Source organism: Pelecanus crispus, chromosome 2 (assembly GCF_030463565.1).
Source record: "Pelecanus crispus isolate bPelCri1 chromosome 2, bPelCri1.pri, whole genome shotgun sequence".
Lineage (NCBI taxonomy): Eukaryota > Metazoa > Chordata > Aves > Pelecaniformes > Pelecanidae > Pelecanus > Pelecanus crispus.
In genome coordinates this window covers 19,643,050-19,669,488 of record NC_134644.1, presented here as the reverse complement: position 1 = coordinate 19,669,488, position 26,439 = coordinate 19,643,050, and the positions used below count along the sequence as shown (strand labels likewise).

At 39.8% G+C, this 26,439-nt stretch overlaps 1 protein-coding gene across 1 annotated transcript in view; it reads left to right on the top strand.

The window, feature by feature from the left end:
* The window catches only part of GPR158 (G protein-coupled receptor 158), a 217,075-nt gene extending 193,198 nt beyond the window's left edge, over nucleotides 1–23,877 (top strand). The window contains exons 7-11 of the mRNA XM_075706145.1: nucleotides 2,789–3,027; nucleotides 14,893–15,031; nucleotides 19,432–19,537; nucleotides 21,495–21,641; nucleotides 22,423–23,877. Coding sequence (XP_075562260.1) covers nucleotides 2,789–3,027; nucleotides 14,893–15,031; nucleotides 19,432–19,537; nucleotides 21,495–21,641; nucleotides 22,423–23,877 — 2,086 coding nt within the window. The remainder of the gene's footprint in view (nucleotides 1–2,788; nucleotides 3,028–14,892; nucleotides 15,032–19,431; nucleotides 19,538–21,494; nucleotides 21,642–22,422) is intronic.
* Nucleotides 23,878–26,439: the final 2,562 nt, after the last annotated feature.

Sequence of the window (26,439 nt, the reverse complement as noted above, 5' to 3'; positions counted from 1 at the left end):
ATGTGTTTGCTGAGGCAATTTGGTCTCATACTGCAGTGATTCAACTTTTTTGTGGTGAACATATGAGTAAGAGGTACCCTAAGCAGAATGACTCTCCAGCCTGGTGATTAGGCATGCTCTTGGGAAGGGAAACTCCTGGGCACTTGTCTCTGCTTTGATACATGTTCAATAATACATAGGCAACGAGAGGAGAAGGAGCATGTCTGCTAGTGTTGAGGTGGTGAGCAACGTGGGTTTGGATTCACGTTGTGGTAGGAAGATGAGTGAATTGCAACTCTGGAGCTCATGTTCTGGTTGAGTACTTTTATGCCACAGCCTCTGGAAAGGAGATTTTCAACACTACGCATCTTGCTCAGCTTTCCTTACAGCTTCCTAGAAAAAGGATTTTTGAAAAAAAAAAAAGTGTAAAGGTTGGGTTACATGTAGGCCTACTGTTCACGGTAGAAATGGTGGTGGTGGTGGTGGTGGACATTTATTTTTGCGAAAAAGATGAGAGAAAAAGAAATGTGGTTTGGTCCAAATTGGAGGGGTTTTGACTGCTGTAATGCAAAATGTTGTTTCACTGTGCTTAGATCAATAAGGTAATAGCAGCCCACCCCTCTCCCTTAGAAGGCTGTCTCACAGTCAGTAGTTAATGACCTAGTACTGGAAAGAATGTATTGGGTCCTGCCTTGTTACATCCAGAAAAGGCTCACATGTTGGCTTTCAGTAGAATCACCAAGAATTTACTTTGGAGACCCAAAATACAAAGAAAAGAAAAGTTTCTAGTAGTTCTCAGTTGGTTTGTACAATTTCTGCAATTCTTAAAGCTTCATAAACATGCATGATATTTTTCTCAAATAGCAAACTGTATCTGTGAAAACATGGTGTTTTCCAGCGCATTACAGAAAGAATACCTTTTCCTTCCCTTCAAAGAAGCTAAGTATTGATTGGCATTCACAACAGGGAGGAGGAAAGCCTTCGCTTATTGATTTTGTATTCTAAAAATGAGGATTTACCAGTGCTGCCCTGGAACAATAGTGGTGTGGCTGAGCAATGCGGAGGGAGTCGCCTGCCTTGCCACTGTGGAGTTGTCTGTCTATCCTGCCTGAAGTCTTTGGGAAGATGCTTCCAACATAAGCCACTTAGCATCTGTAAAGGGAGAGCAGAACATCTATCAAACACGGAAAGATCAAAAACTGTGACTCCCTGCAGAGTAACTGTTGGGAGGGAAACAGCTGAATAATGTTGAACATATTCAGATCTCTGACTTCACCTAATGCACACTGTGAAGGCTGTGTTTGTAGTCAAACGATGATTCATTTTTATGGATGTGGAAAAGCTTTTGTGCTTCTGCCTTAAAAGACACTGCTCTATTATTTGTTTGAGAGGCAGCACCAGTTGCTTCTGCCTTCTCTTAGACAAATATAAGCATAAATATTAATCTGGAGTGTGATTTTATTTTTTGCTGAAAAGGCGGGCCTGGCCATGGAACAACTTGGGAGGTGGCTTGGTGCTTGGTATGCTGAAAAGACTTGAGAGCTGACAAGGGTGCTTAAAAACTCAACTTTCTGAAAAAATTGAGGTTCCCTAAACCTCAGTGATAATTTGTCCCTTCAGTTCACTGGACACGCTCATGCTCAAGAATCAGCAACCACCATGGTTTTGAGGACAAAATCACTGAAACAGCTCACCTTTTACTTTGAAAGGTTCCTCGCCCCAATCTCTAAAAAAACCTTGAAAATTCAGCCCATCTGCTTCTGAAGGTTTGGGTACATGAAAACTTCAGTGACAGCCTTTCCTCACTGCCCAGCCTTAGTTACTTGGCAGGGTCAAAGCAGGAACACTGCAATGGCAGGAGCACTGGAATGGCAGCAGCAGCCCCTTGCAGCTTCCCTTTCTCGTAGGAAAACACCAGGAGAAAGTTAGATGCTTCTGCCAGATCCCGTGCTGCAGGCAACACAAAGAGATATTCTGTGCTACGTGAAGAGTCAAGCTACTCCCTCTTCCTGAGCCTATTTCCTCAAATTTTGGTTGCCTTCATGCTCCCAGCAGGACCTTTTTCTGCTTTGGCAGGTGGTGATGGGTAGAAAATGCAGGTGATATTTCCTTGAACAGTTCTTGGTGGGAGTAAACCTATCCTTATAGTAAGTGCAAATATTTTTAAAGTGAGTGCTACATGTTCAATGGCTGTTACATGGTATATGTGCCAGACATATGATGTGGCTTTTCTCATGATGGTTCTGTCCCAGCTTGAAAAACATGTTGTTGCCTCTAAACAAGTCAAAAAACACTTAATTAGGAAAGTGCCTTCCACTGTTTTTCTACAAGGGGTAAGGTATTGTCTCAGAAGCATCAAACTTAATGGGAAAAATATCCAAGGAGTGCTAATTTTTTCTCTGGAAATAGTATGATTGGCGATGAGCAGAGAGACAGCATCAAAACAAAATGAAATCTCACACACATGGTTGGAAATGACCTTCCCTTTTCCAAAGACAGAAGTCTTCAATGGGGAGCTGGAAGGTGCAAAACAGCTTGACAACACAGCATGTGAATGCATGTCTAACATAAGCGTAGCTAATATTTTCTATTATTGCTGTCTAGCACTCTCTGGGCAGCAATCAGTTCCATTTAAATACGATGAATATGAAAGTAATAATGTTTCAGATTTCACTCTTGTTTGACTCTTGTCAGGGGAAAGAATGTTGATAATTTTTTTTCAATAATCTGATAGTGAAATAAAATGAAATTCTAATTCCTGCAACACAGCTAGTGCTCTTTTTAATTCTGCACTGTGTGAATTTTTCAGGGTTTTGAAGGTATTCCTATCCCGAACTGCTCAGCGTATTCCATACATGACAGGTGGACGAGTGATGAGGATGCTGGCTGTTATTCTCCTGATAGTCTTTTGGTTTCTTGTTGGCTGGACTTCTGCAATAACCCAAAATTTGGAGAGAAACATTCCACTCATTGGCCAAGGGCAAACATCTGACCACTTGATCTTCAATATGTGCCTCATAGACCGCTGGGATTACATGATGGCTGTTGGTATGTTCATTTTCTAGCTTATCTTTTACTTTCTAAAATAAAGCTCGGTTGCCTTTTCATTTTTCTTCTTTTAGAGTATCTTAAAGTTTTGTCAGACTCTGTGACATCATGTGAAAGGCTTCTAGGGGAATGAAATATTGGCATATATGTTTTTTAAATGGGCTGAGAAGTAAAACATATTTAAAATATATTGAGACTTTCATGACTTTCAAAGGTTTGTAACTTGGACTGTAGTAACAAAGTGATGGGTGCTCAAGAAATTTCGTCTTTGAAGGCAGAAGATATCATGCTCTTCTACACTATTAAAGTGAGAAATTGTGGCTAGAAAAACAGAAGCTTTTTGCTTCTGCACCACAGAACTGGGCAGAACTCTTGTGTGTGAGGAGGGAAAGAACTTGCAAGACCACTCTTTCATAACCTTACAGAAATTAGCATCAAAGTAATGGGAATAGGAAATGCACGTCAAACATCCTAACTTAACGTATTTGTTAGATGTGCTCTCAATGCATGGGATAGGCAGGAGGTAAAAAATGTCACCCTGCAGAACTCATATCAAGGAGAAAAATGACACATTTTTGTTTCCTTAATTTTATAACAAACAGTGGATTCCTCATGCCAGGGTTCAGTTATACAGTATAATGTGCTTCCTCCTGATGGCCGGACAGCTTTGGTGTTTCTGCACCTAGAGCTGTTGTTTCTAGTACAGCCCAGGTGTGCCACCCACTAACTCAAATACATCAGCATTTTGAAATCTAAAATAAATTCTTACCTTTCTTCCTTTTCCCTGCTTCCCCCATGGACATCCCACTGATAGAGCTCTGCTGCTGAGGATTAGGGAGAGGTAATGATGGCTCCTCCACATGAGAGTGCAGATGAGCTGGAGAGAAGCAGCCTGGGGGTATGAGGAGTGTTTTCACTGAGAGTGGTGTACAGAAAGCCAGCACATGGTAATGCACAGCAGTTTTAAAGGGCAAACCACTGGTGCCAGCTTCACCAAGGTCATTCTGTGGCTCTAAGCTGCTCCTGCGCTCTGCTTCTCTCTCCTTCGTGTAAATCTCAGAGGTCAGGCACACTGGTACCCCAGGTGTCAATGTGTTCGCTTGTAAACCACACAGAGACAAGTATAAAGGAATACGTTTTGAAATCTGTCTCGATTTCAGCCCTTTTGGAGGGGTGTACTGATAAAATATAACTATACTTTGCACTAATGGAATAGTACTATCGCCTGAGATGTTGTAAAATTAATAACAAAAGAGAATTAAATGTGGAACACTTGATGATGTCGTCTGCACTAATCCATTTTGCATCAAAATTTTACTGCATTTCACAGCCAGTATTACAATGGTTGTTGCATAATGGCAAACAAATGTTTTAATTCTCTAGATTTTATAGCTGTGGTAGTGAAGTGATTCACAACTTGGACATTAGTACCTAATCATGATCAGTAGTCCCTTTTTGGTAAGCAATTACTTAAGTTGCTGTCTGCCTAGTGTTGGAAAAAACAAGGGTCATTTTTTAAGGTATATTTACATTTAAAGGAGGTTTTAATGTTTTTCAAAATACACTCTAGGGCAGTAGAGGCAAAGCCAGCTCTCGAGTCTGAACAAAATTGGGCAGAATTTCTTGTGTTCTGTCATTTTGCCTTCTCACCCAAACTACCTTATAAGCAGAGTTATGTTTGTGCAAGTCTTCAGTAAACTATGCAGCCACATTAGTGGTACCAGGAGATGTACACCTACAAGTCTCTACTAACATGTGTGTGTGTGTCTATATATATATATACACACTTATATATATGTGTGTGTATGTATGTGTGTGTATATGCACTTCAAGATTTTTAATGTTAATAGCAGTCTGAAAAGCTTACAGCCAGTAGGAACTAGTTCCAAAATTAGATACTTCGTCTCAGACATATGTCAGGAGAAATATCCATAATGCAGAACCCCTTTTATTCCTCTAATTGACTGGGAGCAGCCTTGGAAAAGATTCTGTGTGATAAATTAATTGATGGATGATGATATTTGATTTAAAATGCTGGAATAAAAATGCTGGATGATAATTTATGAAAGGCTTGTTATTTAATTTAGTCAGGCACAGTATTTTATATAAAACTAGTGAGTGTTTTGGAATATATTTGCCATCTGTAACCCTTGCTGGAATACCTCCCTGTTTCCTTCGGCTGTCAATACTTTACTGAAATGTGGAGAGGGAATTTTCAAGGTCGCAGATTAGTGAAATGAGAATTAACAAGGCTCTGTTAGAAAGTCATAATGAGATGAATCCTTTACGTTACCAGAGGTTATTGGAGTTAGGATTTATGAAGCATTTTCCATACTAATGATGCGACTTAGGCTCTATCTCCAGAGACTTTTATTGCAGTGAATGTTTTATATTTATATTTCCATTAAGTTTAAGAGGATGCTCTCTGTGAAAGAAGTAGGGACTTAGACACAAATGTTGTCACCATTTCTAGCATTGCGTCTGTACTCGTGATATGCTGATGAGAAAAATTAGCATTCAGTAAATCTTATTTTATCTTCATAATGTAATGTAAGTTAGTATGCGTTTTCCTTGAGGTTGGATACTTGTGCGTAGCTTATTTGTCACTTGCATAGATTCTTTTATTTCCTTTGTGTTCATTTCTGCATCCCTTTCAAAGTTGGGGCATCTGTCTCATTGACAAGCTATGGCATGGTTGACAATCTGAAATTTTAGAGAAAGACCTGAGGGCTTGAAAACGCTCACCCACAAAGCCTTTTTCCTATGGCCTGAATATGTGCTATACCTCTACCTGTCACAGCCAGATTCCAAGTTAGACAAAAACCCAAGCAATAAACTTTCGGTACCTAAGGGCTTGCAGTGTCACAAATCAAACTATTATTCTTTATCCTGAGGAAAAAATCCTATAAGTGAAATAGATGTCAGCACAGGATTTAAAAGAACTTCCCACAAACTGGAAAAAAAAAGCAAAATAATAAGTTTAATGAACAAAGCCCCAGGCAGGAGAGAAAGGCAGGCAGAAAGATAAACCTGCATACCCAAACACAGATAAAAAGCAGAGGTAAAATCTTGGCAGGTGGATGTTCCTGACTTCAGCAGGGCCAGGGTTTCACCCAGCATGGATAGGATTTGAACTGTAGTTTTTAAAAATACCCCCATCCATTCTGTGTGTGTTTTTCAATGTTTTATTTAAGGCAGAAGTGAATGGCAGGTATTAACTAAGCGCAGGGCGGGATTTTCCCCCAGTGGCTGTTTGATTCTGGCTGACAGGAGCTGGGCTGCTCCCGCGCAGCTGGCCAGAGCTGCTGCCATAGCCCACCGATCGGTGGGTCATGCTTTGGGTCCTGAGCATCAAGAGGATTTGAAACACGAGGCTATGCCATGATTACTGCATGCCCCCAGCCAGGAAAAGGAGCAAAGTATTTCAGGCTGTTCCCAAAAGAACTCCCTCCCACTGTTCATTTGTTGATATTTAACATATATAATCTTTGCATCTAAAGAGGGTATGAGTTGCCAGGACAGGCTCTGACAGATTGGGCACCAAGACTGCCTGTACAGTTTTGAGCTAGGGCATTGTAATACAGCCTTACAAGGCCCTTTATTAAATTTTCTACAGGCCCTCAGCTGCATTCAGCGAATGAGTGATTATTATTTCTTTTTGTTATCCCCATTTGATGTGGCCCTATGCCATATTTGGGGTGTGTTGTTCAGAGCATGCAATGAATAAAGAACTGTTTATTTCCAAATGGGCATTTTTAAGTCATGTTCTCCTTAGCATCGATGTACAAAGATTAAAGCCAAAACTGTCAACAGTAGCTATCCATTTTGGGTGTCTGTCTTGAGACATCTAGGGACTAGTTTTTCAGAATACCGTTTATAGCCTCCTCTGTGTGGAAAGCACAACCAGGAGGCACTTGTTAGAATTCAGCACTGATGAAGATCTGGCTTCAGTTCTCACATTAGATACTCAGAATAGTGATCAATTGTGAAAAGCTTACTCTAAGTGATAAGACCAGGGCTGTATAAAATGTTTGCAGCAGAAATAACAATCCTGTTTTACGAAGGAGCCCTCAGCGCTGTCCCTTTCCTGCTTGTAACCTGCTTCTCCCACTACCATGTACACCTCTTTCACAGTCTGCATCACTGTGTGCAGTTTATGCCCTTCATCTCTAGGATATGGTAAATCTGAAAAAGGTATGAGGAAGAGCAACAAAGCTGATGAGTGGTGCTGGAACCCCCGGGTTGAACAGTTTGGGTTGCATTACCCCTTGCAGTAATGGTGCTTTTTCGTGGTATCTGTTACATCACGGGTGAAATCCCATAGCCTTTAATCAGGCACCATTTCTACAAAGTATTTCTGCTAAGGAAGCCATATTTGGGTTGCCTTAGCCACATGTTTATGTATTGGTAAATGCCATATTCAGATACTTCTGCAGGCCACCCACAGGAGGAGATGGCTTTGGGAGAGGCTGGAAGATGCTCTGACTTCCTCTTGTCTTTGCATCACCCTTTTTGGAATCCACTTCTTGTACTGCTCCAAGTCTTTCCAGCCCTTCAAGTACTTTGGATACCATTGGCATTTGCTTGCATCCTCTTTAAGAAGAGAGAGAAGAGGTCCCACGTTCAGCTTGCTTTCAGCTGCTGGTGGTAGATCTTTCTGACCCTGTTCTCCCTCTTTCATCCACACTGTTGTGAAGAGGATGATGGGGCACATGGAGACAGAAGAGTGGCCAGCTGGCTTTAATAACAACAGTGAGCTGTGGAAGGAGTGAGGCAGGACAGCACATCTCTGTAGAGGAAGGAATAAAATGCATAAGGGCTAAGAGAAATGCAGAAATGAGGGGAGTTCCTGAAGACTGTAGACCTGAGCACTGCCATATGTTTCGTGCAGTGAGACTCCTAGGCATGTTGCTCAAACTCAAGTCATTGGATATGTCTCCACTGCCAGCAAAAGCCATCTCTAGTTCACCCTCAAGCCATGGGGCCTGCAGACCGTGCATCAGTGTGTCCCTTGCATTACTTCCAGTGGACCTGCAAGGCAGACTTGTGACTGTGTGGGGGATGGAGTGTGCTGTCCCCCCACCAGCCCATGGACCCCTGCTCTTCTTTCAGCCTTGCACAGCCACAGGCCATGGAAGTTCTGGTAGAAAAAAAAAGTCAGGATTTGGTACCATTGGTTCTTACTCCACACATAGGTCTCTGTATTGCTGTGCCTAGCTAATTAAAATGATGCTGAGATATGGTGAGAGAGACAGATAAACCTCTGGTAATTTATAATTTGCTAGGAATAACTCAGCACTAAAGACATATACATGTAATCACAGTTCATTGAAATATATGAAAATCCTTTCAGTTGAAGAAAAAAACTTCTATCACATGGTGCCACTCTCCAGGTGGGAGATTGGACGCAGTGAGACAGAAAGAGACTGCGCTGGCTGGCAACACAGGAGCAATCGACGATACAGTATTTTTCCTATTTTAAAATGGTGTGTGCTCGGTTCCAGCCGACACTCTGAGTGAATGAGCGGATGGAAGTGCCGCACTTCCAGATCCATAGCTCGCTCAATTCCAATAAAGGGAATTTAAAATGTAGACATTAGTCTGATGAAATGAAGTGCAATGGATAAGTATATGAGTCCTTGTAGCTGCGTTATGGTATGTAAGTAGAGCTGTAATCAGTAATTGGTGTCCAAAACCTGAGGAAAAAATGGTGTAACTGTTGGAACAGCACTGTTTTGCCAACAGCGCAGAGTTCAGAATACCAAATGAACTTAGTCAAGTTGCAGCTGTAATGGGGTCTCCCTTATTTGTGTAAGGAAAGGACACAGAGCACATCACTGTCTCTGGAGAGCAGGGGCCTGTTCTTAGCCTGCGACGGTGCTTTTTAAGCAAGTGAGTGTGGTCAGACATAGAACATCGTACAGAGTCATGAAAATGGACTTTAATCCTTCAGGGGTGTCGTCTTTTTGCAGGGAGCTTTTGGTCAGCAGAGTGCAAGCGAGCGCAGGGCTGGGTATCCTGGCTCCAGGGAGCTCCTTTTAGCAGCCCTAGCCCACAGCCATCTCCACCAAGAGGCCAGCCTGAAGAAGCGCAAGAGAAAGGCATTCCTGGCAGGATAGGAGGGGCGAGAAGCAACCAGGACAGCCTGAAATAACTCACTTTCCTTTCCCGACCATGGCGGGAAGGAAACTCACAGTTCAGGATTTAAGCTTTTCACAAATATGGGTAAATTTATTTCCGCTGTCATCTTGCAGTGACAGGGTGGCATTAGCCCCATTTTACACAGCCAGAGCTGAGGCACAATAAGATTAGGGTTATATGGTCCATTTAATCTGGGTGCCCATTTTGCAATGCCTTTGGCTCAGTTACAGAGCTTAGTCAAATCTATATATAACGTGTTATGTATGGTCTCACTGGCTACAAATACAGCCCTGTGTGCTTAGTTCTGCTGCAAATCACAGCACAAATGCCTAGGTTGGCACCCAAACAGCAAGAGAAATGCTCTCTGTGATCATCTCTGCAAAGTTTGGCTTGAGTGGGGACTTTTTGCATATGCACAGGAGCTTGAGGTACAGATAAAGTTAGAATTCAGTTGTGCATGTGCACAGGACTGCTTTTTTTCCCCTGTGGTCTTTTCTCTCATTCAGTAGACATCTAAATGTCATTTGCAACAAATTACAGAGCTTTCTTCATTAGCCAACCTTGATTTATCTCTGGAATTGCTCTGTCACATGCATTGAATGAGTCTGGTCTCTTAAGAAATTATATAGTTAACCGAAGATTATATATGCAAAAGAGAGCAAGTTAAGGCTGCATATGTGGTATTTTTATTTTAGTGCTGTCCAATTCTTAGAGACAGCAAAGCTGTAGAAGTAAGGATGAAGTACTTTCCTAATGCCTCTAAGAAGAGTTGGTGTGTAAGCCACGTTCAGAAATCCAGCTTCACATTTCTTGATTTTTCATGTTTCCTTATACGATCTTTGCTTTTCTGAATCTGTTTTTTCTTACCTCTCCTGAAGTCATGCCCTTACTGCCTTTACTCCATTTGTCATCTGCGGGTGTTCTCCTCCCACAACCACTCAAGCGTAAGGAGGCTCTCAATGACTTTTCCAAATCTTGAAAGAGAAGAAAGGGGCTTTGATCACTGCTTTCAGTTCATCATATCTTGCTCTGCAGTTCTTTGCAGTCAGGCAAAGTACAGACATCTGCAGAGCAGGCAATGAGAGAGGATATGGATTAATGCAGGAATTTACTTGTGCTGGGGGCTGGACAGGCAGGAGCGGGTCAGTCTGCGTTCACTGTGCTGTGCAAGCCATGACACAATTCGGCTAATGGACACTGAAAGAAAATGTCGCAGAGACTGTCTCTGGACACAGCTTTGCCTTGTACTGGCTTTAAATATGAAAGAATAATTGCAACATGGACAACTGCATGTTTAGCAAAACCTAGTAAATATATTAACCCAGATCTTCTGAGGAAGTTTAAGTCACTAATACCAACCCTGACTCTGGCCTTTTCTATAGAGCAGACACATTTCACATACTGTGAACACATATCATTGTCCTTCGTTATCAGAGGATGCAGAATATGAGGAATGGCCTAAACAAATCCCAAGTAAGCAGACATGGCTCAGTCTTAGCTGTAACAGGCCAGTGGCATTGGGCATGAGTCTGGTCCAGTGTATTGGATGACCAAGCTACGTGTTCCAAAATGCTCCATTTTCTAAAAACACGATGGGCATTGCAAACAAAATGAACGATCATATTTTCTAAACAGCAAAGAATATAACTAAGCAGGTTGATTAGATAGCGCAAAGACCAGATAAAAGGTTATGTGGATAAGAAATACGTAGTGACTAGGAAGAGACATATTTAAAGATTAATTCATTTGTGCACATGAGGCCACACTACATTTTCATCTCTTTACCTTCCATTCATACCTTTAAAGCAATTGTGCCTTTTCTTACTCTCTTATCTATCAGACATTTGCACCTGAAATCTGAATGCCTGGTTTGGACAGTTATATAGTAGCTACTGCAAGTTTTTTCAGAGCTCTTTTATGCTTTATTTTTTTTTAAGTCACATTTTCTGTCCAGATAGCTGTTGACAGCTCTCTCTCCTAGGAATTTCCATCATTTTTCAGAAGGGGAAAAGAAGGTATTTCTTGTTCTTGTGCTTAATACATAAAATGGGCTAATTTATAAGCCTTATGATAAATCATACTTAAAGGAACAAGATCATGTGTTTTGAGCTTTGAGTTTGGTCTTGGCAGGTTTGCATATGCTAAGATATTCCTTTAGTGGTCAGGAAGTCACTCATCTACACCAGGCTTGTAGTGAAAAATTATTTAGCAAGCCAAATAGAAATTTCTTATCACATCTCACAGATTTTAATTGTTAAAGATATTTGGTGGAAGTCACTAGTGTGCCATAGACAGAACTAATAAGACTTCAGAGATGAGTGGTACATAAGAACCTTGCTGCGTGGTGGCCAGATGTGCTCCATTATCTATCTATCTAATCTATCTATTTGAAGTTAGTTATATCTGTGTTTTTCATCGGCGTAATAAATACATTAATATGTCACCCTATTTTATATTAAGAAACCAAAAAGGCCATATAGAAAAACAATATAGCAAGATTTTATATCACCTTCAGATTTTTGTTACAATTTGCACTAGTAGTCTGTAGCTAATTATATGAACTTGATTTCCCACCTCAAGCACAGCTTCTAGATGATACATTTAAGCTGTGTAATTAGTGGTTTAGATAATAAATTGGTTGTCTATCAGTCTGTTTTGTTTGTTATTGCTAATGAAATTATTATAACGCTGGGCTTAGCGTATAGGAACTCTGTTATTTTACCTTGCATTTTAAAAGCTATTCTCTATTTGTGTTGCATACCAGATGTCACACTAATTATTATCTGCAGACGGGAATGCCAGCTCTGTTCTAAATGTAAAGCTTTTATAAAAGCATTATGCATTAAATGGTGCAAACTACTGTTATGCTCCAGTATGTTAATACTTTGAAATCGCCTCTTGTTTTCTTAGGAACTCCTTGTAACTATGATTGTGAAAGTGAAAACTGTGAAATTTTCAGTATTAATCAGATGTGGAGATCAAATGCTACCTTCATTTCTACTTAGCCCAGCTCATTGAAATTGGTTTTTATTATGTAGGTGTGGCTTTTTCACTTTCATTTGCTCTCTGAGATACCTATATACAAATCTGGATAAAAAAAAAAATAATAATTCTGGTAAATCTTCAAACTTGGAGCAGATTTTTTTCTTCTAAAAATAAGCCAAATTTGGCCCACACTCTTCAGTTTAAGTAGGAATACCTTCAGCACATGGAGTTTTATACATGTATTTTCATCCTTTTAAAAGCCAAAATTTTTCAAACTCTCAGCCTCTGTTAGCACTTGTAACTGATCTTTTCAATCAGTAAGAGACTTGGGGCTCTTCTCACTGCAGCTGAGGAAGAGAAAGAAGAATGGACCATGGATAGTTTTGTGGATTATGCCTGTTATTTCACAATTAGCTCATCTATTCAGTTCTGCTGCTACCATTGGTTTTTTTACTGCAGGGAGACTTTGGATGAAAGGCAAAATGAGAGGAAATAGGCTCTCTGGCGTGTTCTGGGGAATACCTGCTGAACCGTATTAATAAGAAGAGTTTCCGTAGAACGTAGGGCAGCAAGATACAGTGATTTGGCTTTAGCGATCTATTCGAACCACTTTCTCCTTTTCAATTTCTTCTAAATCAATACAGAGCAATTAAAGCAATAAATTTCAGTGCTTTGAAGAGCAATACATTTCAGTGCCATGATTCTGCATATGCGAGGCAAGTAAAGAGAAAAATCAAAACTGCTAACATTTGTAAAGGAGCCTTTAATCTTATTTCATTAAAGCAAAATTTGTATGCCACTTGCTCAGAGAAGACTTCAGGAGCAAGATAGCTTGGTAGGCCATTCCTGCATAGGTGTTTTTAAGAAACCAGAGTAATGGACTTCACTAGTAGCACAGCTAATTATCTAGGAATGAAATGGAAGAAGCAGCCAGTTTGCCCAGTGAATGTATGGGGGATGTGGGAAAGACATACCTGCATACGTGCTTTTGTAGAGCTCAAAACCAGGCTGGGACACATAGTCTCAGAAGATTCATACCATGCTTTTTTCATTTGGACACTCAGTAAGGTCCCAAATCAAACTATTACTTAGTCAAACTATTACTTATTGTTGGGATTTTGGGGAGGAAGAACACAAAAGCAGTAGCATGCATGGATTATGCCTTTTCAGATGTTCGTTTTTATGTAACAGGTAAAACTGGCAAGTTTATGTAGGATATGTTTCCAGTAAAAATGATGGTCTTAAAGCTAGGCCACCTATTTTTGATTAAAGTAAGAAACACGTAAAATGTTGTTCAGAGTTCACACTGAACTCTTACCAGAGCCCAGAGAGATCTATGTAACTGAATTAATTTTCATTTTATCCAGGCTTGTCTCTTACTGATTTTAGCTGAGATTCATAGCAAAATTAGACATTTTGAAATGCTATAACAATATAATACAGGTAATTTGCAGCAGTTATGGACTATTAAAAGTGGAGAAACCAGAGGACCAGTTCTCACGAGATAGCCGGTGCAGATGTTTTTTTTCAATCTGTTCCTAATGACAGGGTTCACAACCATTTGTGTCCTTATCCAGACCAGACCAGTAATGATTTGCTGATCACTACCATAGGGTGATGTCACCAATCACCAGTTCTAGTTACAGTATAATAACATGTATTGGCAAAAATAAGTATGAAAAAGAACTAATTTTCTATTATACTATATTTGACTGTAGTTTTTACTGCAAAAATTCAACAAGGCAAAAGCAGTGTATGAGTAACAACAGGATCACACTCAATTTCTGAAGCTGGTCCAGAGCAGTGCCAGCATTGCAGGGATCTAACATGGAACTGCACGTTGCTGGATAACACTCAAACACTTCCAGCCATCATCAACCCAGACTGCAAGGCAAGAGGCACAGGCGCCAGCTCTACTCATAGCTACATGGCAGAGCTGTGGGTTTTTTTTTTTCTGGAAGGAGAGGTTTTTCAAGATGGGTATGAAATAATTTCTTTTGTATCAAAATCAAAATGATCTCACAGCAGACTGTCCACTAGAAACTGAAGTCAGAGTACTGCTGGGTACAGATGAGTTAGCTCTAACAGGATAGTTTAAGCTCATCCTGACCCTTTACTCCTTTTCCTTTCTTCCTTTACTCATTTTTCTCCTAACAGAGAGAAACACATCATTTGTTATAATTACATTAGACCCTCAGAAATGACTCATCATATTATGGGCACCAGTAGAATTAACTATCATGAACAGAGGCGTTTTTTTAACCCAAAATATATTGTTATACCTGAGTTATAAACCTTTGAAATGAAACTGTTGTCTTAAAAAGCTTGTAGTCTAGTAGTAGCACTGGTTTCTGTCTCTATAACAAGAACCAGAGCTAGAAATAAAAACACTTGTTATTTTAAGTGATGTCAAGCTTCTGTAGTACCAATCTGAAAAGCAAGCAAGACATTATTAGACATTGTCTTAAAGTTTGTCAGTTGAAAAACTGAAACACAATGAATTCAAAGGTTCCTGATTGGGAAAAAAGAAGTGTGTAAAATTAAAACCAAATGTACCATGTACAGTGACAGTATCTGAAAGAGTTTAAATGCCTGTGTGTGTACATATATACATATATGAGCATATATTGTCTTTGCATAGATACTCACACATACAGAAGATACTAGAGTACTTCAAATTTCCTTCCTTTTTCATCTATAAAACTAATTGCAAATTATTTCTTTTTGTTCTTCTCACAGCTGAATTTTTATTCCTCTTGTGGGGTGTTTATCTCTGCTATGCAGTGCGGACAGTCCCATCAGCATTTCATGAGCCACGTTATATGGCTGTTGCAGTTCACAATGAGCTCATTATCTCTGCTATATTCCATACAATTAGGCAAGTGATCTGTAGATCTAGTAATTAACTATTTATCTTTCAGGTTTCACGTGGTGCAACTTAAAATGGGTGAATGGGATAGGATGCATAATGGAAGGTCTCATAAATATTTAATTCTGCAAATTAAGTGATTACTAAACTTAAAACTGTTCCCATAGGATTCAAGAATATGTACAATCAACTTGTTAATTGTATAATTAGGGTTTTTTTCAGTAGAGCTAGCTGATATGTTCTTGGATCAAAGTTAAGTATATATGATAAATTAGATATAGCAAAACTACTGTCTGTCTGCAGTCATCTGCACACTGCCCACTGGTTTGTATCCCTAGAAAAACAGCAGGTAAGAATGTGGGTTTATATGAACTTTTCCTGATGTGTAACAGATTGGCAAGCTGCAGCTGTATGTTAAGATAATTGTACTGGTTTGTGCATGAAGCACAGTGTTTTATATGCTGACATAAAAAATTGTTATGCATGTGGTGCTGTAACAGTAACATATAGCACATGTTTCTTATAAAGTTTATAATGAACTCTACATTTCATACTTGTAAATTATTAGACTAGTAAGAAATAAATAAGGGTCTTTGCCAGAGCTACATGAAAATTACTATATATGCCTTTCCTACAGAGTACCCTGTAAAAATGAATTGGTCTTAGAAAATTCAAAATAGCAAGATAGCATGAATTTCATCTCATGCTGTAAGAGATTCTTATGACTTTCTTATGACATTCTCACACCTTCCTTTGCCTCCTGACAGACCTTATCTACTAAGATTTTTTTTTTTAACATCACTCCATTGACAGTCTTCAAATACTCTTCTCTGTTCCTTGGTCTGGCTTGGAACTCACATTTCTCTCTGCCTTCTTGATGTTTGCTTCCATGAGGCATCATTTTTTCTGAGTAAACATCAGCAAAGCAAATCTTTCATCTCTACTCCTTCCAGGTGCTCTTTTCCCCTATCATTGTTAAAAAGTTCACTGCACTTTTCAGGCTTGCAACTTTTTTTTTCCTTCCCCTTCTCCTAACCCCGTATCTCAACATCCACATGCTCTCAAAATCTTCTTCTTTACTCCCTAACAGAAACATCTGCAAAAATTATGTTTAAAACCTGTGTTTGATGGAAGCATTTTTCTTTTCATTCCTGACAGATATAAAATTCAGTTACAATACTTTTGAATTGATTATAACTAATATGACAGTTTCTCAGTCAAAATTTTCCCCTATTAGTTAATGTTCCTAAACCTTATTTTAGGCCGTGTTAGAAGATACAGTTCAGTGCATTAGGAGAGCTATTATGTGGGCTGCAAGTTTCTTTTAACAATAGGACAGGATGAAAGTAATCTTGGATTAGAGAGAGGGGGAAAAGGGGGAAATGTGGCATTTTAATACATGCCTTATGAAGGAGACACAAAAGGATTAGGTCTTTCAGTTTACCCTATTGAGGATCCTGTTCCTTCAGCCTAAGGTCTGCTGATTTTGTTCTTCCTTCTTTTTTTTTAAAAATGTGCATTTTGACGTGCATATTGATTCTTTGCCCTCTGTCTGATACATGCTGGTTTGTTGAAGAAATATCGTGTACTGTTTATGAATAGGAATGAATAAAATGCACTGGAAGTACATGATCCCTCCTGAGATTATGTCCATTTCTGTATACATAAGTCTTAATCCAGTCTCTTTGAAGTTCACATTTCCTTACATTTTTTTTTGCTTCTGTCTTCCCTGCCAAGTTCTGGATGTAACTGAAAGAGCGGAAATGTAAGACTCAGAGTTATATGACATATCTGAGTTGTCATAAAGTTGAAAGCACTGGAGCCTTGAAGGACACCTACTATTAGAAAGCAGCCATCCAGCCTGAAAACTCCCAAAGCTCATATAAGATTGATATGAGCACTAAATAAAACTTCGAATCATTTGCATTTTTTTTTCCTTTAAAAATATTATTCCCATTTCAGAAACAGAGGATTCTTGATTATCTTCAGATCAGCATTGTACTAAATTCCTGCATTGCTCTTTCTCTTGTATTACTGAGAAAACCAAAATTTGTATAGAAAAAATCTCATTCGAATAGAAACCCTATCCCTGAATGGCTACTACAAATGCTATTTTGTTTTGAGGGGTATGGCGTGGATACCTTAGTCAAGGTTTCACACACAAAACAAGCAAAAAGCCTTCACAGAATTTGAGGAGTGGAGCTGTTAAGGGTTAGCCAAATCCGGTGGGCATCAGGACCTGGGAGCTTTCCCCTAGCTCTGTCTGATGGATGTGGCTGCTGCTGTTTCTATTTGCAGGCCTAGCAAGGCTGAGCATATCCACTACAGTGCAGTCACATGCAACACATGGCTGGCCACGTGGACCAGCGCAGGTCCAACACGTACAGCCTGGTCCTGTTCCTCCTCTGCAGCTAATCATAGAATCGTAGAGTCATTTAGGTTGCAAAAGACCTTTAAGATCATCAAGTCCAACCATAAACCTAGCACTGCCAAGTCCACCACTAAACCATGTCCCTAAGCACCACATCTGCATGTCTTTCGGATACCTACAGGGATGGTGACTCCATCACTTGCATGGGCAGCCTGTCCATGTTCACTAATGAAACATGCACCCTGTGTAGGTTCACAAGCACACTACGTTCACAATTCCTTCAGATGCGTGCAAAGTCTTTAAGCCAATCCAATATCCATCTTTGGGTTTAGGGCCCTGTACCCAGTCATGGGCTGAGACCTTGGGTCTTCCCAGATGCAGGTCTCCCACGTGCTGGCTACCCCAGCCTGAAGTTTGCTCATGAATTGCACAAACACATGTGCACAGCATAGAGAGTGAGATCACACAGGCATTAGGAGAATGATTTAATGAGAAGACAGGAGATACTGCAGTGATCAGGTACAGGGCTCAGTCAGTGACAACTTGCTTAAATGTCACTAGCCCCTTTTATACCCCCTTCTTTCCATGCTTGTTCTTCCGCCATCTGCCTTAGCCCATCTCTGTTCTTGTCTTGTCCCAAATAAACAACACACCCCTTATTGTTTTTTTTTTTCCTATTGGTCGCAGTTTTGCTACAGCTGTACTCAAATTTTGTATTTCTGATGTCATTAGCTAGGTAATCACAGCCTTATATACTGTTACTGATATGGTTTCATCAGTACCACTGACCTTGCAAGTTCTACTCCCCCAAAGGCCCCCAGTGCTCCCTTCAGTTACCTGTGAAGTTTGGCCATCTTTCAAATGACTCCCTGTTAACCACCTGTGAAATCTTGCCATCCCTTAGAGCACTGTCTGTAACTTTTGTTCACTTTTCACTCTGTTATTCTTTATATCCAGCAATTTCTCATGTCATCTTCAATAGTTCTCATGTTGTGTTCAGTTAGCTAAACCTCAGGCCTGAGCCTCCTCATATCCCTGCACGCCTCAACAGCAACATCTCTGTAAGAAATAATTATAATATTTTATTGTGTTCATGAAACATTTCATTTACAAAGTATTAAACAAGAAATGATGACTGTAGTATTATGGCATATAAGCCAGTGTTTCATGCCAGACTATTTCTGTTAACAAAAGCTTCTGCAAAATGTGCATCTGTGGACTTGGATAAGTTGCAAATGCCATTTCTATCTGAATGATTTTTGTAAACCTGCAAATTACAAGCCAGTGGTACATCCATTCATCCATTGCACTGCTTACCATTTCTATCTTTGGGAGCTCACTAAAGCAGATAAGCCAAGCATGCTCCAGCTAGCTTTAACTGCAGCGCTTGTTCTACCACTCTTTTAGAAAGCTCAGCAAGGAATTGCTTCATTTGGGAGGTTCACCACTCATTTCCTAGCATTTGCAAAGCTCTTGGGCTTTGTGGTACGGAGCTGGGCGGTCCTGCAATCAAGACCATTTCTCTGCTCCCTGCTAAAATGCATTTCAGTTCAGTTCTCTCTTTGATGGCTTATCAGCCGCACTCTGTAGCTGCGATCTGTGGGCATCCTGTATTTATGAAGTGCACTGCAATTTATCATAGTACATGTGCTTACTTAACCTAAAATCATCCGTTCAGGTCCTTAATGTATGTAAACTGCCATAACTCAGTTCAGGCCAAAGAAGCTGTGACAGTATAAACCATCCAAAAAACCAGCTAGAGTGAGAATGATGGAATAAGCAATATCCTTTAAGGTCTGCTGTTTCCTTTTATATTTTGTTTTGGCTTGTTGCTTGGAGTTTTTTTCTGAGTTGTTTTAGAATTGTAGTATGTAAGTAAAGCATGTGGATGTAATTTTTAGTCTGTATGAAAGCAGTACAGAACAAAACCAGTTGTGTTTGGCCTTTCAATGCAAAGAAACCTAAGGAACGTTAAAAATGTTAAATCTAACGCACTGGAGAAAAGGCAGTGAATTACAATCCTGAATTCTATTTTCAGATTCATTCTTGCTTCAAGACTTCAGTCTGACTGGATGCTGATGCTGTTCTTTGCACACACACACCTGACTGTGACAGTCACTGTTGGGCTACTTCTGATCCCTAAGGTATTCGAGTCTCCTGTCTCCTTTCTTTGGCTGAGACCAAGGAATATAAATGTTGTCATGCAGAAGCAATGCTGTATAAAATTTAGCAAGCAACGGATAGAAAAGGAAGATGTAAAAATTTGGCTATGTTACCGAAAAAGCTGTATAATTTTTTTATTTTAAAAACTCTTATACATTTTGAAAGATTCTTTCTTTCAGCATTCAAAATTCCAGAGGTTAAAAGTACTTAAGATTTTGATGTGATTAATACAAGAAGGAAAGAATCTTGCCTAACGATGCTTATTTCAGGTATTCGGTGACCATGCTGCTGCCAGAGTTAGCTGAGATCAGACAAGGAGTTTAGGCGAGGGCATAGAAAGACTAGGACAGACTGCTGAATAAAACTAGAATGAGGAGCTCGGACTAGCCATGAGATGGAGAGCTTGGGACTTAAAGCAGGCAGTTGTTACAGGCTGAAAAAGGAGGGCCCTTTGCAAGTCAGAGCCTGGGACGGACAGATGCTGCATACGGAGGGGAGATGTGGCCTATGGTATGGAGCAAGTGCTGGGTAGGAAGACGAGTGTGTGTGGGACACAAGAAGATAAGATGGAGGATGACAGGAGGCAGGGAAGAGAAAGGAAAGTGCTCTGAGCACTGTGGCACGCCTCCCGTCAGGCGCTGGGAGCAAAGCGACAGTATGTCAGCCTCACCAGGGGCAGGAGAACCACAGGCAGCTCCACCTGTCTCTAGCACCACTCCATAGCATTTGAATGCAGCTTTCTTCTTAGTACCCCAGCACAGTGAAGGATCCTATAATGGCTTTTGAAATGACCAATAATATTAATCAAAAGGTCAAGAGTCAAAGGAACAGTAAATGTGAAAGCTACATATGAAGGAAGAACGTTAAGCAGTTCAAGTTGTTGCAATTAGCAGTTTAATGAAGCTGCTACTCCTGTCTTTTGCCTGTGTGTCAGAACAGGGTATGCTGATAACTGTCAAGTACAGGTACATTAAACAATCATAACACGGGGACACATTAATGCAGACTTAATACTGATTAACCTTGTTTTATTTTAAATTACTTTTCTGGTCTTTAGCAATAGTCTTATTATTTTCTATTTTCTATTCATATACTTTATTACATATCGTCAGAGATGTCTTTCTAGGGTAACCTAGAACTTTTGTTGACCTTTCTGAAGCTGACTCATAACTACTGATCAACATTTCCATTTTTAGCTTATTATCTATGTAACACTGCACAGACTTTTCTTCCAGCACACCAAAGAATTCAGGGAATTAAGAGAAGATTCACAAGGTTTAGTTCCATTCATAAAGTCCTGAGGCCAGATGACTGTGTGGACAGTACTACCTACAGATGAGTGAATCAATATGAATAAAAAAATAGCTGACAACCTCTCTCCAACTCTTGATCCGAGCATTTCCTAAAACTTAGAAGAGAGAAATTAACTTGTCTACTTTTTTATTTGTTTCCTTCCTCTTTTTTCCTTTTTTTTTGCCACCCCATCTTTTCCTTTTCAGGGTCAGGAACTAAAATGGGAGAATTACTTTCTGCAGGATTATTAAACTGTATGGCATATAAAATACAGTCTTATGGTTTTAGCAGCCTAATTAGAAATACTGGCTGAAAGTCTGTTTCTATACTAGCTTAATTTAAATGCAATTTGAAGAGATTCAAATAAGCATCAAAATAAGTGTTTTTTTTTTCCTTATGCAAATCTCTTAAAATTTATCAAGTTAAGCCATCGTTAATAAGAGTTCCTTCCATACAATAGTGATACTCTGTAGGACACTACTTATGCCAATGATGCCTATAGCTGGTGTTTTGAGTTCAGATAATCACATGAAATCCACAGAAGGATCGTTGTGTCATAAAAACTGTTGATGTAAACTCTTACAGTGATGTTGAAGTAAGCTTTTGCACTGATGGCAACATCTTTTTTGTAAATACTTATTGCAGTTTTCACACTCAAGCAATAACCCAAGAGATGATATAGCTACAGAAGCTTATGAAGATGAGCTTGATATGGGTCGATCTGGATCCTATCTGAACAGCAGTATCAATTCAGCATGGAGTGAACATAGTTTGGATCCTGAAGATATTCGGGTATATATAACTCAGTTAAATAGCATCTATTTTCAAGAACAACACTTTTTTCCTATGAGTAAACTGAATTGCATCCATTTGACTTTTTTTGCAGATATCAGCTGAAACAGGCCAGCTTAGGTCTCTCAGTGATTGTGGTATCAGGTCATGTAAAATGTCATGGAAAATATTCACTGGTGTGAAGAGAAGCCGCATTACTAGTTGTAGTAAAAGTCATACTGGAGGCTAAAGAGGAGGAATCATCCACAGCAAGAGCTGTTTATCAGTTAACATAGGCTCTTCAAATTATCTTGAAGTGCAAACAGCATTTGGTGTCAGTGTGATTAGTCATTTGCATGTAACATACACATGACTATACGTAACTATTTAACATAAAACTTTAAAAAACATGATTAACAGACAAAAATACTTTATTCCTATCTTACATGATAAAAGGGCTTATGTTCCCAGAATAAAGAATAGCCACAGAGTTCAGTAGGAAAGCATGCACCACAGCATTGCGCAATCTGAAACATATAGCATGAATGTATATGAATTGTGCATGCTGTGTGATGCACAGCTGTGGAAGGTAACTGGTTTGTGCACGAGGGTTGAACTTATTTTTACTGGGGGAAAAAATGGGACTCAAGTTGATGGAGAAATGGCATATTCAAGAATTAGAAAAAACAGTGAAATAAGTTCAATGCCTTTTTTAGAGCAAAGGGTAATGCATTCATTAGGCTGCTTGTTTGACTGGACTTGCTCTGTACATACTAGTTTTGCCATTCACTTTGCTTTGCAGGATGAGTTGAAGAAACTATATGCCCAGCTTGAAATCTATAAAAGGAAAAAGATGATTGCTAATAACCCACATCTCCAGAAAAAGAGGTGCTCTAAAAAGGGCTTGGGGCGCTCAATAATGCGACGTATTACAGAAATCCCTGAGACGGTCACGAGGCAATGCTCCAGGGACGAGAAGGACCTGATGGAGCACAGTGCTGTGAAGAACACGGCCACACTAAGAAAAAACCCACAGGATTCCACGAGTTCTGCAAAGCCAAAAGAAGAGACTTTGAAAAACAGGGTCTTTTCATTAAAAAAGTCCCACAGCACTTATGATCATGTTAGGGATCAAACAGAAGAACCGAATAGCTTAACTACAGAAAGCACAGAAGTTATAGCCGCTGAGAATTCGCTTTTGGATTCCTTGAATGGTAACAAATTAACCAAAAATGCTCCGGAAAAAGTTGAAGCTGTCTCCACTGAATCAGTCCCTTTGGTGTGCAAATCAGTAAGTGCACATAACTTAAGTGCCGATAAGAAGCCTCTGCATCCAAGAACATCTGTGTTACAAAAATCCCTCAGTGTTATTGCTAGTGCCAAGGAAAAGACTCTGGGACTAACGGGTAAAACACAAAGTCTAGAAGAAAGCACTAAATCTCACAAATCTCAGCAGAAGGGTAAGGAAGCCACCAAAAAGCACTCAGCCTCTGATAAAGGGGAGCATAAGGATTCCCACCGGAAGAACTCTACCCACTCTGAGGAAACAAAGAAAACCCAAAAATCTGGAATTATGAAACAACAAAGGGTTAGTCAAACACCTGCAAATCCAGACACAGGCCCAGGTAAGTCTCTGCACAAGGACAATTTCGACATAGGAGAAGTTTGTCCTTGGGAGTTATATGACCAAACTCCTGGTCCTGTGCCTTCTGACTCTAAGGTTCAAAAACATGTGTCTATTGCTTCCTCAGAGCCAGAGAAAAACCACCCTTCCCAGCCAAAGGGGAAGTCTCATCATAAGCTGAAGACACCTGAAGGGTATCAACAGTCAAATCAAAAGAGCTCAGAGAAGGTGGAGGCAGCCACTCGGGAGACACAAGAGCAGCAGGTCTCTGAAAATGAGAAAAAACAGTTGAATTCCAAGTCTCAGGTTTCCCCTGGGCTGAAGTGTGAGAATGTTAATAGATATGCACCTACTACCTGTGCTGGAGAGCAAGAGGAGCTACCCCAGAAAGCAGCAGAAAAGGAAAACCTCAATAAATTGGCAGAACAGAAAAAAAATGCCTCTTCCGAGGGAAATGTGCTTTCATCTGACTCCCATAAGCCAAGTAGTTACTTACAGCAACCTTTAGCATCTCGAGCTGAAGTCTGCCCTTGGGAGTACGATACACCAGATTTACCAAATGCAGAAAGAAGTGTAGCTTTATCGAACACCTCTGCTGTAAGTGCAAATAAAACAGCAACACCTCGAAAATAAGAGGCTTGCGGACTGAGGAGAGTAGCAACATTGAGAAGAAAGACAACAGGAAAAACAGAGGGGACTTAGGCCAAAAGGATCTGAAAATTCCTAAGGAGCATCACTTAAATCAAGGGAATCAGCACTACAAATAAGTAGGAGTTAAGCAAAGTAAATTATCATTAATGTTGTTATTATTTATTTGTTGAGTGCCAACAATGTGATTAGCAGTGCCCAGAATACGGTCCCTGCTGCAAGGATTTTACTGTGTCAATGAAAGAAACCTGCCTTTGTGAAATCACTTGTCTTTTAAATGAAAAAAATATGGTGGTAACAAATGCACAGTGTAGATCTTAACCGAATTATTTCTGAATGCCACAGCTGGCTTTAACTTGCCCTTGGGACTTTAAAGATCCAGAAGTGGGGCACACAAAATGTCCTGATGGCAGAAAGGGGTATCAATGAGCAGCTTATTAAAATGACGACTTTTCACTTTACGTATTTAATCTAGATAGCACTGCTAACTCAATGCATCCCAAAAATACATTTTATATAATGATTGCTCTCATTTTCTTATTACTGTGTGTTTAAGTACATTGTTGTGTCTCATATTAAAGCATTCCAGATTGTATAATTTTTCCAAATAACTTTGATATTATGTGACACAACACATTTATGCAATCTGCAGATACTTTCTTCTAATTGCAAGTTAAAATACCTGCTGTAGACTTTTTTGTTTATATAGAGAATTGCAGTAATCTCTCACTGGCTATGGAAGCCGTAATTCATATTGGGAAATTCCTTTGGGCTTTGGAGATTTTTTTTTCCTTTCCTGTGTTTTATATAGTGAATTCTTTGGTTTACTCTCTGTTATTTAAATTTATAGTTTGATACTGTATTATTCAGGGGTTTTATACGCGATAAGTTACTTGTTATGCACTTCCCTATTAATGCTCACAGACTTTGTTATAGTGGAAATTCAGTCGTCTTAGCTGCATATTCTGGTAAGTCTTAGGACAACTTATCTGTTGTTTGTTACTAATTGGAAAATACTGTCTAACAAACCAGAATTCTTACTTTAAAAATCCATGGTGATGATCTTGTTCAGTGTTTCATACTGAGAATATACTGCTAAATAAGTCAAGCAAGAATGACAAAGAATATACCCCAGAAATGATCACCTGTTTTACTAAAACCAGACAACTCTGGGAAATATATTAGCTCAGTCATATAGAACAACAGTGTTTATCCCTGTTGGCAAACCTCCAAAAATTGGCCTTTGGAGTGAGGAGAGAAGTCCAAAATATTACTCTTCCCCATATATGCAATTGTAAGGGATAGTGGGAATGGAAACGATGGCACGTCTCTCCCACTGTCCAAAATGCTTTGATTTTTTTTTTAATTTGTTTAGACATCCATTCACAGTAAAAGTTAGTGTTTAATACAATGCTAACTTTCAGTAATAGCTACAGTCCTCATCATGTCTATGAGCTTAATTCATAGATGTCCCATTCACAACTATGAGTCTTAGTGATGGTATACCATCAGGGCCTGAAGACATATTGTAAAGATTCTGAGGAGTATCACTAATAATAAAGAACCCTCACTCATCTAAATGCAGTACCAGTAAAGTGCTATTCACTAGAATTGGCTATACATACAGTACTCCAAAACAGACAGCTCAGTCCTAAAGAACTTGTGCAATTTGAGAGAAGTGATGGGACTCAGTGGAAGAACATGAGATGAGGATGATTGAATGGAATGTGTTGTTTAATATATATATAATATATATAAAAATAGATATTTATATATGTTTCATATATATATAAAAATGTCATATCTAATACACATGCACATACGCGTATGTAGTATAAACTGATTTTTGTGGCATCATAGAAAAAGTGGCTTAAGATAAAACGCAGTGAGCAGAGGGACTTAGACAAGCTGGGCATGAGGATGATTTTTTTGTCCTTTGAAAAGGACAGGAGACTATGGGCACGTCTACCCTGACAGATCAAGACTGATCTGATCTTCCTCTGCTAAGCCCTAACCTGGAACATGCCGATACCTGAGCCAGCTGGGGACAAGTCAGCTCAGGTCTCAGTGCTGTCCAAACACATTGGCCTCGCTCATAAATTCTGCTCATCAGCCCCAGATTAAAGTGGCCAAACTGCCCCAACCAACCTGGTTAGCCTGGACAGTGCTCGATTCCACCATGGGGACACGCTGACTTAGGTCTTTGCTACCCTGGGCTTGTCTGATTCTCCCACCCCTCTCTTGTAGGGTGTAGTTATGGCCTAGGAGATCTAGTCTTTGCCTTCAACACACGTCTTGCAGCCCAGAATCCCTGTTCACCATGAAAGGGAGTCAGGCATCTGAGTCTGGGTACTTTGGACATTTGTGCACCCACTTTGCAGACACAGTGCCAGTGGCATTCCATGTGCAGCCCAAATCCAGCTCTTTGCTTAGTGTGGAGAACAGCTGAGGTTAGGTGTGGTGTGCCCAGACACTCCCTTCCCAGTCCCAGACACTCACGGGATTTGGCAGTAACTTTTCCATCAACTTCAGTGAGATTTGATCACC